At 43.6% G+C, this 12,500-nt stretch overlaps 2 protein-coding genes and 1 long non-coding RNA gene across 7 annotated transcripts in view; all 3 read right to left on the bottom strand.

The window, feature by feature from the left end:
• The window catches only part of LOC116037487, a 14,899-nt gene extending 13,420 nt beyond the window's left edge, over positions 1–1,479 (bottom strand). The window contains exon 1 of the long non-coding RNA XR_004895102.1: positions 1,117–1,479. This is a non-coding gene — a long non-coding RNA (uncharacterized LOC116037487). The remainder of the gene's footprint in view (positions 1–1,116) is intronic.
• A 353-nt stretch (positions 1,480–1,832) lies between these two features.
• atp6v1g1 (ATPase H+ transporting V1 subunit G1) lies at positions 1,833–4,716 on the bottom strand. Its single transcript, XM_031281391.2, has 4 exons — positions 4,475–4,716; positions 3,325–3,425; positions 2,421–2,596; positions 1,833–2,362 (listed from the first exon to the last, which is right to left on the bottom strand). Exons 1-3 carry the CDS (start codon positions 4,554–4,556, stop codon positions 2,423–2,425), a joined length of 357 nt encoding a protein of 118 aa, XP_031137251.1. The 5' UTR covers positions 4,557–4,716; the 3' UTR covers positions 1,833–2,362; positions 2,421–2,422.
• A 4,008-nt stretch (positions 4,717–8,724) lies between these two features.
• prpf4 (PRP4 pre-mRNA processing factor 4 homolog (yeast)) overlaps positions 8,725–12,500 on the bottom strand; it is a 13,142-nt gene continuing 9,366 nt past the window's right edge. For all 5 annotated transcript variants that reach the window (XM_031281385.2, XM_031281387.2, XM_031281386.2 and 2 more), the window contains 4 exons: positions 12,391–12,498; positions 12,128–12,246; positions 11,932–12,038; positions 8,725–8,916 (listed from right to left, as the gene is read on the bottom strand). In XM_031281385.2, coding sequence (XP_031137245.1) covers positions 8,830–8,916; positions 11,932–12,038; positions 12,128–12,246; positions 12,391–12,498 — 421 coding nt within the window. In that variant the 3' untranslated portion in view covers positions 8,725–8,829. The remainder of the gene's footprint in view (positions 8,917–11,931; positions 12,039–12,127; positions 12,247–12,390; positions 12,499–12,500) is intronic.

The raw sequence follows: 12,500 nt of genomic DNA, 5'->3' as shown, positions 1-12,500 counted from the left end.
ACACAAAGACACACACACACACACACACACACAGACACACACACAGACACACACACACACACACACACGAAAACACACACACACACACACACACACACAAAGACACACACACACACACACACACACACACACACACACACACACACACACGAAAACACACACACACACACACAAAGACACACACACACACACACACACAAAGACACACACACACACACACACACACAAAGACACACACACACACACACACACACACACACACACACACACACACACACACACACACACACACACACACACGCGCACACACACACACACACACACACACACACACACACACAGACGCGCACACACACACACACACACACACACACACACACACACACACACACACACACACACACACACACACACACACACACACACACACACACACACACACACAGTTCCCAGTGTAAAGACACCTGTTTGTTTGTTTTTTACATTTGACGTCTCTCATGACTGATATGACGTCAAACAATCTGTCTCATGACGTCATTAATATCCAAAAAGTTAAGACAGAAAGAGACTCGTCCCCGTGATTTTAACTGTCGCGTGTAACCAGACAGTGAAAACCTGCCAACTTTATGCTGCCCTGCTCGTGCACGCGGCAGACTTTAAATCCACACCTGCCCTGCCAGCGCACGAGCTGTCGTGTAAATCGGCGTGCATTGCCTCCTCCAATCACTGACCGTTAAATTCCTTTGAACCAGATTCCCTTTTAAATCTGGTCAACTTCTCCCAGTAGAACACATGGAGCGGTGGCGGAGATTAACGTAACCCGGGTCATAATGGTGAGGGCTCGCGGAAATGAGGACTCAGCAGGTGGACTAAGTCCACGCCGAACTTACTACCAGACCCGTCCTGTCCTGAGACTGTCACAGGTTCGATCCCCGCGTGTTCCTGTTCTTGGCTATGTGCGAACATGTCTTAAACTGTAACATTTCTCTATGGAGTTTGGTACAGTAACAAACAGTGTGGTAGAGTGTAATTAGCAGCAGAGGTCACTGACTCAGTTAGACACACACACACACACACACACACACATTAACACACAGAAACAGGTCGCGAGCTCACCTGGAGGACTTCCGGGAATTCTTCTACTTTTTCTGTCCCGTTTTTTCTGCCAAACTGTGAAAAAGTCGCCAGAAAGAAAGAAGAAAGTCGCTCTTGTCTTCGCCTTTACTCTCTCTGCTGCGCTCCGCCACCACTTCCGGGTCCCTGCGTCATGACGTCCGTACGCAGGATACAGGGGAGGGGCTAAAAGGCAACGGTTTGGACCAATCAGAAGGCGAGCACTGAGGTGGGGGGCGGGACTTTGTAGGAGCCACGTAAGCAGTGAAAAGTCCAGTTTTTAATCATATAGAAGTTGTAAAATTGAATTAATTGTTAACTTATTGGTTTTATCTGGAAAATGTAACTTAACAGCACATGTTTACCCTAATTATGTGAATTTAACTGTAATATATTAAGACTGATGATGTTTAAAGATCTGACAGCTGATTGGTCAGATTATTTGAGGAGTCTCTTCTACTACGTACACATCTACAGAGTTATTATAAAGGAACAGCATCTTCAGACATTATTTAGACATTTAGACATTATTTAGATATTATTTAGACATTTAGACATTATTTAGATATTATTTAGATATTATTTAGACATTATTTAGACATTATTTAGACATTATTTAGATATTATTTAGATATTATTTAGACATTATTTAGACATTATTTAGATATTATTTAGACATTATTTAGACATTATAATAATCTCTTTTAAACATCACACAGTTTCAGCCAATCAACACTCAGTTTATTATTTCATCATCACTTCACAAACATCAACAGGAAGTCACAGAAAACAATCAAAAAACTGCAGGAGTTTCACAATAAAAGCCTTTGGACTTCCTCCAGCCAATCAGGTGAGAGCAGAGACTAACTGTGGCTCCTGATTGGAGGAGAGGTCAGAGGAAAAAACAGCCAATCAGCTTCAGTTAGAGTCAGTTATTCTTTTTCCTGGATCCTGATTGGCTGATTTTCTCTTCGAAGCTCAGAGACTTTTATTTTGTTAGATTCAGGAAACATTTAATTTAAAGAAATTACCTCTTATGTATATGTATTTATGTATATAAATACTTCGTAAACATCAACACAGTAACAACATTTAGGAACGTGTTCGGAGCAGGAACAGGAAGTGACAAGCTTCGATCCTTCAAAATAAAACACTTTTCCAGATAAACTTAAAAAGGTTTTTAGCTGTGACTGAAGCTAACGAAGCTAACGTTGCTAACGTCCTGTGTCTCCTGTGTTAGCCCCGCCCCCTCTCTCCGGGGGGCTGGTGCCCCCCCCCCCCCCATCTGTGGGTGATGGCCCCGCCCCCTTTACCCCGCCACGCGGTAGTTGGCGTGGAACTCGGGCTGGATGTCGCAGACGCGGCGAAGCAGCTCTCCCAGCACCGCCTCCCGGTTACCGCGGTAACTAGCCTGGATGTGACTCATACGCTCCACCGTGTCACGGTCCACCTCCACCGCACTGTTGCCATGGGAACCGAGGGCCTGGAGGGGGGGAAACAAATGTTATATTAGTCAATGAAAAGGTAATAAGTCCCTAATTAATATATCTGGTAACTACTGGTATCTGTCTCTATGACATCACCGTGATGTCATAGAGACACAGCATCATCAGCGACAGACGTGTGTGTGTGTGTATATATATATATATATATATACTGTATATATATATATATATATATATATATATATATATATATATATATATATATATACTGTATATGTATATATATATATATATATATATATATACTGTATATGTGTATATATACACAGTGTATGTGTCTGTCTCTGATGGTGCTGTGTGTCTGTAGCTACGTCTCCACTCCTCAGTCCAGTTATCTGAAGTTGGTAAAAGAACTCGTGGTAATACAGCTGGTGAAAGAGTTTCCATCCAACAGATTTAAAGCCAGTATAAACCTGTTGAGTAATGACATCACGTGCTGTTTACGGTCAGACTGGTATATGGAATAGATTTGAGACATTTGAAGGTGTTTCCGTTCATTTTCTCACTGAATCAACAACATTCAAGCTAACGGGGGAACAAAGTTTCTCTAGACAGAACGGATCTATCTACCAACACATGATCAATACTGCAGGAGTTGTGATAGAGCTTATGAGCCAGCTGTGTGTGTGTGTGTGTGTGTATATATATATATATATATATATATATATATATATGTGTGTGTGTGTGTGTGTGTGTGGTAACGTACGGCAGCCTCTTTGGTCTTGAACTCCTTCTCTCTCTGCAGACGGTACTGCTCTATCTCAGCCTGGGCCTCTTCTTTAGCCTGCTTCAGACGACGGTTCTTACCTGGAGAGACAGACAGGCAGAGAGACAGACAGGCAGACAGAGAGACAGGCAGGCAGGCAGACAGACAGAGAGAGAGAGAGAGACAGAGACAGGCACACAGACAGACAGGCACACAGACAGACAGGCAGACACACAGACAGGCAGGCAGAGAGACAGGCAGGCAGGCAGGCAGGCAGACAGAGAGACAGACAGGCAGAGAGACAGACAGACAGGCAGACAGAGAGACAGGCAGAGGCAGGCAGACAGACAGGCAGGCAGAAAGACAGACAGGCAGACAGACAGACAGAGAGAGAGACAGACAGGCAGAGAGACAGACAGACAGATTTTGTTATAGACTTAAAGTGTTTCTGTTATTTTGTCCACTGATTCAATCCATCGTGTCTCTGTGACTCAGATCTCCCATGATGCTTAGCGGCTGACTCACAGACCATTCAATCATTCAGAAAATATTAAAGAATGATGGTCACAGGCTGTTTAATGAAGTAAAAGGAAATACATATGACCAGGTCATCACTTACTACAGTCGGATATGAATGATTAAATACATCACTGACTGACTGCCCAACCAGACCCCATTCACATTTCTGCTACTTTAAAACACATGAGCAGTAATCCCACTGTTGATGTGATGGACAGATAACACGTCACGGTTTAATATCTACATGTAATCATAATGTAATGTCATAATAATAATAATAATAATAATAATAATAATAATAATAATAATAATACCAGACTGTATATAAAAGGTTTAAACCTTATTTTCACGGTTTGAACCGACAGACAGTCGTCACAGTAGTAACGCTACCGACTGTCACAAAAACACATTTCTACCAAAAACCCGTGAGGTAAAGACAACTATATGTCAGCCGAATTAGAGACACGACGTTACTGATTCTGAACTTATCTCCAGTTTGAGTTTTTATTATTAAAACATTAAAATAGAAGCAGAAAGTCTCTAAACAGGCATAAGTTTCCATTGACTCCGTGTTAATGTGCTAGCGGGCTAACGGGCCTCCGTGCGCTGACAGGCCGCGCGGGGTACTCACGCTTGCGGGCCTCGGCCACCTTCTCCGCGGCCCTCTTCTCGGCCTGCAGCAGCTGCTGGATGCCCTGGGACTGGCTCGCCATGCTGGGTCTCAGACACTGCGACACACGGACAGATTCAGGAGGTGAAGGTCGACGGACGGCTCCTCGTCTTCTTCCTCTGTTGACGGCAGTCAGCTGATGGCACGTCACGCTGCGGGCCGCTCACGTGACTTGGTCACGCGGAGGCTCATGTTTTTTTTTTTCTGTGGCATTTTAGGCCTTTATTGGACAGGACAGCTTAGTCATGAGAGGGGGGGCATGCAGCAGAGGGCCGCAGGTCGGAGTCGAACCCGCGGCCGCTGAGTCGAGGACCGAGCCTCTGTACATGGGCGCGTGCTCTTACCAGGTGAGCTCCCCAGACGCCCATCTTCTTATTTTAAACTTTATTCTATAACTGTGTTGCTAATAACCAACAGAATCAGCTGGTCTTTCTGTTTTTAAATACTGTATAGAGCCAGGCTGCAGAGTACGATTACTGTTATTAAAATAATAACAGAAAAGGTAATTAATATGCGCCAGGCTGCTGATAGTACACAGACACAGTTAAAGTCCTTTGACAATGAGTGGGAATCTGGGACGTCGTTAGGCCTATTTTAGGGGGGCTGAAGCTACCCAAAATGTCCCTAAGCCCCCCTAAATAATAATAAGAACAACAATTATTCGATTTATCCTCATTTATATTTAGACGCAACAAATGATATATAGGCTATCCAGCTACAAAAAAATAGCCGAAAAGTCTGAAGTTAGAGAGAAGTACAGAGAGTTGTGCTATGAAGATGATGCACCGCGCCGTCTGGTAAACAGTAAACGTTACTCCAAATCTTTTATTCCTTCCGCCATCAGGTTATTGTATTTAGACAGTAGCCACTTTAAATAGGATCCCTATTAATATCTTACATATAAAGTATGCAGTGATGCCTATTTCTTTTCTTTTTCTTGTACTGCTATTTGTCATAGTTGTTTAACTTACCAACTTATTAGCTGTCTGGCCTCTGTCTGTCTGTTTTTGGACATTTTGGATGTTGTTTCATGTCACCAATTTGCATTTCAAAGTCATGAAATTAGCGTCAGGGTTTGTTTTTATCTTAAAGGAGAAGACAGAAGGAACAGAGTAGAAACTGAAGAAGAGGATATGTCTGTCACTGTTTACTTGTTAACATCTTGGTTCCTTGACTGGTTGTTGACATCAGTGTAGCTCTAATACAGCAACAAAACATGTGAGTACAAAGATTTTGCAAACGCAAGTTACAAATCCCCTGGGGGCTAAGCCCCCCCCGTCTTTAAATCCTAGTGACGTCCCTGGTGGATGCAGTGCAAAACTACAAGAAGAGGCCAGATAAAAGGCAGTCACAGAAACCCAAATGGAAACCACAGGGCAAAGACCGTGGGAGATGTGGGAGTAAGCATGCCCCAAAAGAGTGCCCGGCGTAGGGAAAAGACTGTCGGAAGTGTGGGGGGGAAATCACTTTGCCAGATTCGGTTTAACTAAGAAGAAATGACGTGATTGGGCAGGCAAGAGGAACGTGACGGTGAGGACGGAGAACCTGTATGTGGAGGCAGTGACACGGACTGATATGGAGCACAGGTGAACGTCCTGCCAACGGCATACTTCAAGAAGATGAACAAAAAGCCAAAGGTGAGACCCAAGAAACTGAACTTCAGAGCATTTAACAACCGATCCCATACAGGGTGTTGTCTCTGTCAGGAGGACGCACTATAGATGCACTGTTTGTCCTGGTCGACGAGGACAGACAGCCAATCAGAGGGCTAAAAGCAAGTGAGAAACTTGGGCTAATTAAAAGAGTCCATGTCATTGATAGCGCTATGGGGTGCTGCTACAAAGCATATGGACAGGTGCAGATTCCACTGCAGAGATAGAGAGAGTACGAGGACGTATTCCAGGCTGCTTACTAAGACAGCACAACATACAGCTGGGAGACGAGGCAGAGCCAGTGGTACAGCAGCAGAACTACTGTAGCTCTGAAAGACGGACTGAGAAAAGAACTGAAATCCCTGATAGACAAAGGGAAAGAGCTGAAGATCTTAATTTCTCCCACTTTACATGGGCTCGGCCGGCTCGGGCTGCGTGGTAAATGAGCGGTCCGGTGAAGCGTTAAGATTAGCGTGTTAATGGACGCTGAGGAGGAGAAACGGAGGCTGGCCTCTGGAGGACTTCTTTTATTTCTTTGTTCCAACTTCCACGTGGCCGATAGCCTCCGTTAGTCACAAATTAATTATGTTAAAACGTAGAAATTACTCATTCTTGACGGAAGACAAAGAGCTGATGTGCGTGCGGCGCAGTCTCTTTTTTCTTTCTCTGCCTTTCCCGCCGAGTGGTGCGTGTGCCCGCTGGCGGCGTGAAGAGCGTGTCCGCTCTAATCCCCGCTGATAGACGGCCTTCTGTTCAGTCGGGCTGTAAGCGGGTTTGGGCTTTTAAAAAGCTGTCAATCAAAATGTACTGGTCGGGCTCGGGCCTTGTCGGGCCGAACTTTTAAGGCCCGATTACAGCTCTACAAAGGGATAGTAAGAAGAGTGGAAGAACCCACAGATTGGGTAAATTCCTTAGTCATTGTGGAAAAAAAGAACGGAGATCTGAGACTGTGCATCGATCCAAGAGATCTGAATAAGTGGATCAGAAGAGATCACTACAGACTGCCGACAGTCAGACATTACAGGCGCGATCATCACGGTTCTACCAGGTTAAGATGGATTCATCGTCACGGTTCTACCAGGTTAAGATGGATTCATCACCACGGTTCTACCAGGTTAAGATGGATTCATCGTCACGGTTCTACCAGGTTAAGATGGATGCATCGTCACGGTTCTACCAGGTTAAGATGGATGCATCGTCACGGTTCTACCAGGTTAAGATGGATTTGTCACGGTTCTACCAGGTTAAGATGGATGCATCGTCACGGTTCTACCAGGTTAAGATGGATGCATCGTCACGGTTCTACCAGGTTAAGATGGATGCATCGTCACGGTTCTACCAGGTTAAGATGGATGCATCGTCACGGTTCTACCACGTTAAGATGGATTCATCGTCACAGTTCTACCAGGTTAAGATGGATGCATCGTCACGGTTCTACCAGGTTAAGATGGATTCATCACCACGGTTCTACCAGGTTAAGATGGATTCATCGTCACGGTTCTACCACGTTAAGATGGATGCATCGTCACGGTTCTACCACGTTAAGATGGATTCATCGTCACGGTTCTACCAGGTTAAGATGGATTCATCGTCACGGTTCTACCAGGTTAAGATGGATGCATCGTCACGGTTCTACCAGGTTAAGATGGATGCATCGTCACGGTTCTACCAGGTTAAGATGGATGCATCGTCACGGTTCTACCAGGTTAAGATGGATTCATCGTCACGGTTCTACCACGTTAAGATGGATTCATCGTCACGGTTCTACCAGGTTAAGATGGATTCATCGTCACGGTTCTACCACGTTAAGATGGATGCATCGTCACGGTTCTACCACGTTAAGATGGATTCATCGTCACAGTTCTACCAGGTTAAGATGGATTCATCACCACGGTTCTACCAGGTTAAGATGGATGCATCATCACGGTTCTACCAGGTTAAGATGGATTCATCACCACGGTTCTACCAGGTTAAGATGGATGCATCATCACGGTTCTACCAGGTTAAGATGGATTCATCATCACGGTTCTACCAGGTTAAGATGGATGCATCATCACGGTTCTACCAGGTTAAGATGGATTCATCATCACGGTTCTACCAGGTTAAGATGGATTCATCATCACGGTTCTACCAGGTTAAGCTGGGTGAAGAAAGGGTAAAACTGAGCAGGTTCAGCACTCCCTTGGCAGACCTCGTTCCCTGCGTGTGCCTGTTGGAACCATAGATATAGAACCATAGATATGACATGACGTCATATCTATTGTTCTATTTCTATGGTTGGAACAGCCTCCGCTCCAGAGGGTCCACAGGACAGGACAGCAGCTGTTCCATGGCAGGGCATGCTGGGAGTTTTCCTGATGATGTGGTCGTTTGGGGGACTACAAGGACTGTAATACATACACAATAATAGAAAACTGAAAAACACTGAAATAAATTATCAGAAAAACCTCAAAACTGGAAGAAGGATGACAGGACTGTGGTTTCCATCACCATGGTAACTGCAGATATTAATTAATCTAAATCATCTTCATTTTATTCGTTTGAAAGAGAGACAAAAAATCCAAAATGTAAACTTTTTATTTTACTAAAATGGGAGAAAGAAAAAAAACAAACACTGATGTTATGACATCATCATGACATCATCGTGACATCATCACCATGACATCACTCAGTCAGCCAGAGTTTGAAGGTTCGGTCGTAGGAAGACGTGGCGATGAGTTTACCATCTGGAGACACGTCAACGCCCATCACCTGGAGACACACACACACACACACACACAGTTAATACACACACACACACACACACACACACACACACAGTTAATACACACACACACACACACACAGTTAATACACACACACACAGTTAATACACACACACACAGTTAATACACACACACACACACACACACACACACACACACACACAGTTAATACACACACACACACACACACACACACACAGTTAATACACACACACACACACACACAGTTAATACACACACACACACACACACAGTTAATACACACACACACACACACAGTTAATACACACACACAGTTAATACACACACACACACACACACACACAGTTAATACACACACACACACACACACAGTTAATACACACACACACACACACACACACACACACAGTTAATACACACACACAGTTAATACACACACACACACACACACACACAGTTAATACACACACACACACACACACAGTTAATACACACACACACACACACACACACACACACACACAGTTAATATACACACACACACAGTTAATACACACACACAGTTAATATATACACACACACACAGTTAATACACACACACACACACACACAGTTAATATACACACACACACACACACACAGTTAATACACACACACACACACAGTTAATATATACACACACACACAGTTAATATATACACACACACACACACACACACACACACACAGTTAATATACACACACACACACACACAGTTAATACACACACACACACAGTTAATATACACACACACACACACACAGTTAATACACACACACACACAGTTAATATATACACACACACACACACAGTTAATACACACACACACACACACACACACACACACAGTTAATATACACACACACACACACACACACACACACACAGTTAATACACACACACACACACAGTTAATATATACACACACACAGTTAATATATACACACACACACACACACACACACACAGTTAATATACACACACACACACACACAGTTAATACACACACACACACAGTTAATATATACACACACACACACACACACACACACACAGTTAATACACACACACACACACACACACACACAGTTAATACACACACACACACACACACAGTTAATACACACACACACAGTTAATACACACACACACACACAGTTAATACACACACACACAGTTAATACACACACACACACACACAGTTAATACACACACACACACACACACACACACACACACACACACACACAGTTAATACACACACACACACACACACACACACACACAGTTAATACACACACACACACAGTTAATACACACACACACACACACACAGTTAATACACACACACACACAGTTAATATACACACACACACAGTTAATACACACACACACACACACACACACACAGTTAATATACACACACACACAGTTAATACACACACACACACACACACACACACACACACACAGTTAATACACACACACACACACACACACACACACAGTTAATACACACACACACAGTTAATACACACACACACACACACACACACACACACACACACACACACACACACAGTTAATACACACACACACAGTTAATATATACACACACACACACACACAGTTAATATACACACACACACACACACACAGTTAATACACACACACACACACTTAATACACACACACACACACACACAGTTAATACACACACACACACACACACACACAGTTAATACACACACACACACACACACACACAGTTAATACACACACACACACACACACACACAGTTAATACACACACACACACACACACACACAGTTAATACACACACACACACACACACACACACACACAGTTAATATATACACACACACACAGTTAATACACACACACACACACACACACACACACACACAGTTAATACACACACACACACACACACACACACACACACACACACAGTTAATACACACACACACACACACACACACACAGTTAATATACACACACACACACAGTTAATACACACACACACACAGTTAATATATACACACACACACACACACACAGTTAATATACACACACACACACACAGTTAATACACACACACAGTTAATATACACACACACACACAGTTAATACACACACACACAGTTAATATACACACACACACACAGTTAATACACACACACACACACACACACACACAGTTAATATACACACACACAGTTAATACACACACACACACACAGTTAATACACACACACACACACACACACACAGTTAATATACACACACACACACACAGTTAATACACACACACACAGTTAATATACACACACACACAGTTAATACACACACACACAGTTAATACACACACACACAGTTAATACACACACACACACACAGTTAATACACACACACACACACACACACACAGTTAATACACACACACACACACACACACACACAGTTAATACACACACACACACACACACACAGTTAATACACACACACACACACACACAGTTAATACACACACACACAGTTAATACACACACACACACACAGTTAATACACACACACACAGTTAATACACACACACACACAGTTAATACACACACACACACAGTTAATACACACACACACAGTTAATACACACACACACACACACACAGTTAATACACACACACACAGTTAATACACACACACACACACACACACACAGTTAATATACACACACACACACACAGTTAATACACACACACACACAGTTAATACACACACACACACACAGTTAATACACACACACACAGTTAATACACACACACACACACACAGTTAATACACACACACACACACACACAGTTAATACACACACACACAGTTAATACACACACACACAGTTAATACACACACCCCCCCCCAGAGGTGTGAAGGGACCAATCAGAGCTGAGCGTTCCTACCTTCCCCTCGTGTCCGGCGAGCGTCTTCAGTGGCGTCCAGCCCGGGTGGCTCCACACCTTCGCCGTGTTGTCGTACGCTCCCGTCAACAGGAAGTGACCATCTGTGGCTGCACACACACACACAGGAAGTGATGTCAGAGTCACAAACAGACAGACAACAACATAAAAACAGGAAGTAACAGAGAAGTGTGTTTACGTTGGAAGCGGACGGCGGACACCAGGTTCTGGTGGGCGGGGACTGTGTACAGGCACTTCCTGTTTCTCAGCTCCCACACCTTACAGGTGTTATCTCCACTTCCTGTCGCTATGTGGTACCTGAACACACAATCATTAAAAAAATAAAAAATATATGTATATACATTCTGATCAGACAAAAAATATCACTAAAACATTTTGATTGGCTGTATGCTGCTCTGTGATTGGCTGTGTGTTCAGCGTGCTGCTCTGTGATTGGCTGACCCGTTGGGGGAGAAGTGCACGCTGTAGATCTCCTTCAGGTGTCCCTCCAGAAAGACCACGCAGCGTCCTGTCCTCAGGTCCCACACTCTGCCGAACGCATCCAGCCCTCT

Source organism: Sander lucioperca, chromosome 14, assembly GCF_008315115.2.
Source record: "Sander lucioperca isolate FBNREF2018 chromosome 14, SLUC_FBN_1.2, whole genome shotgun sequence".
Taxonomy (NCBI): Eukaryota; Metazoa; Chordata; class Actinopteri; order Perciformes; family Percidae; genus Sander; species Sander lucioperca.
The sequence above is the reverse complement of the archived record's forward strand: the minus strand, read 5'-3'. Positions and strand labels throughout refer to the sequence as shown.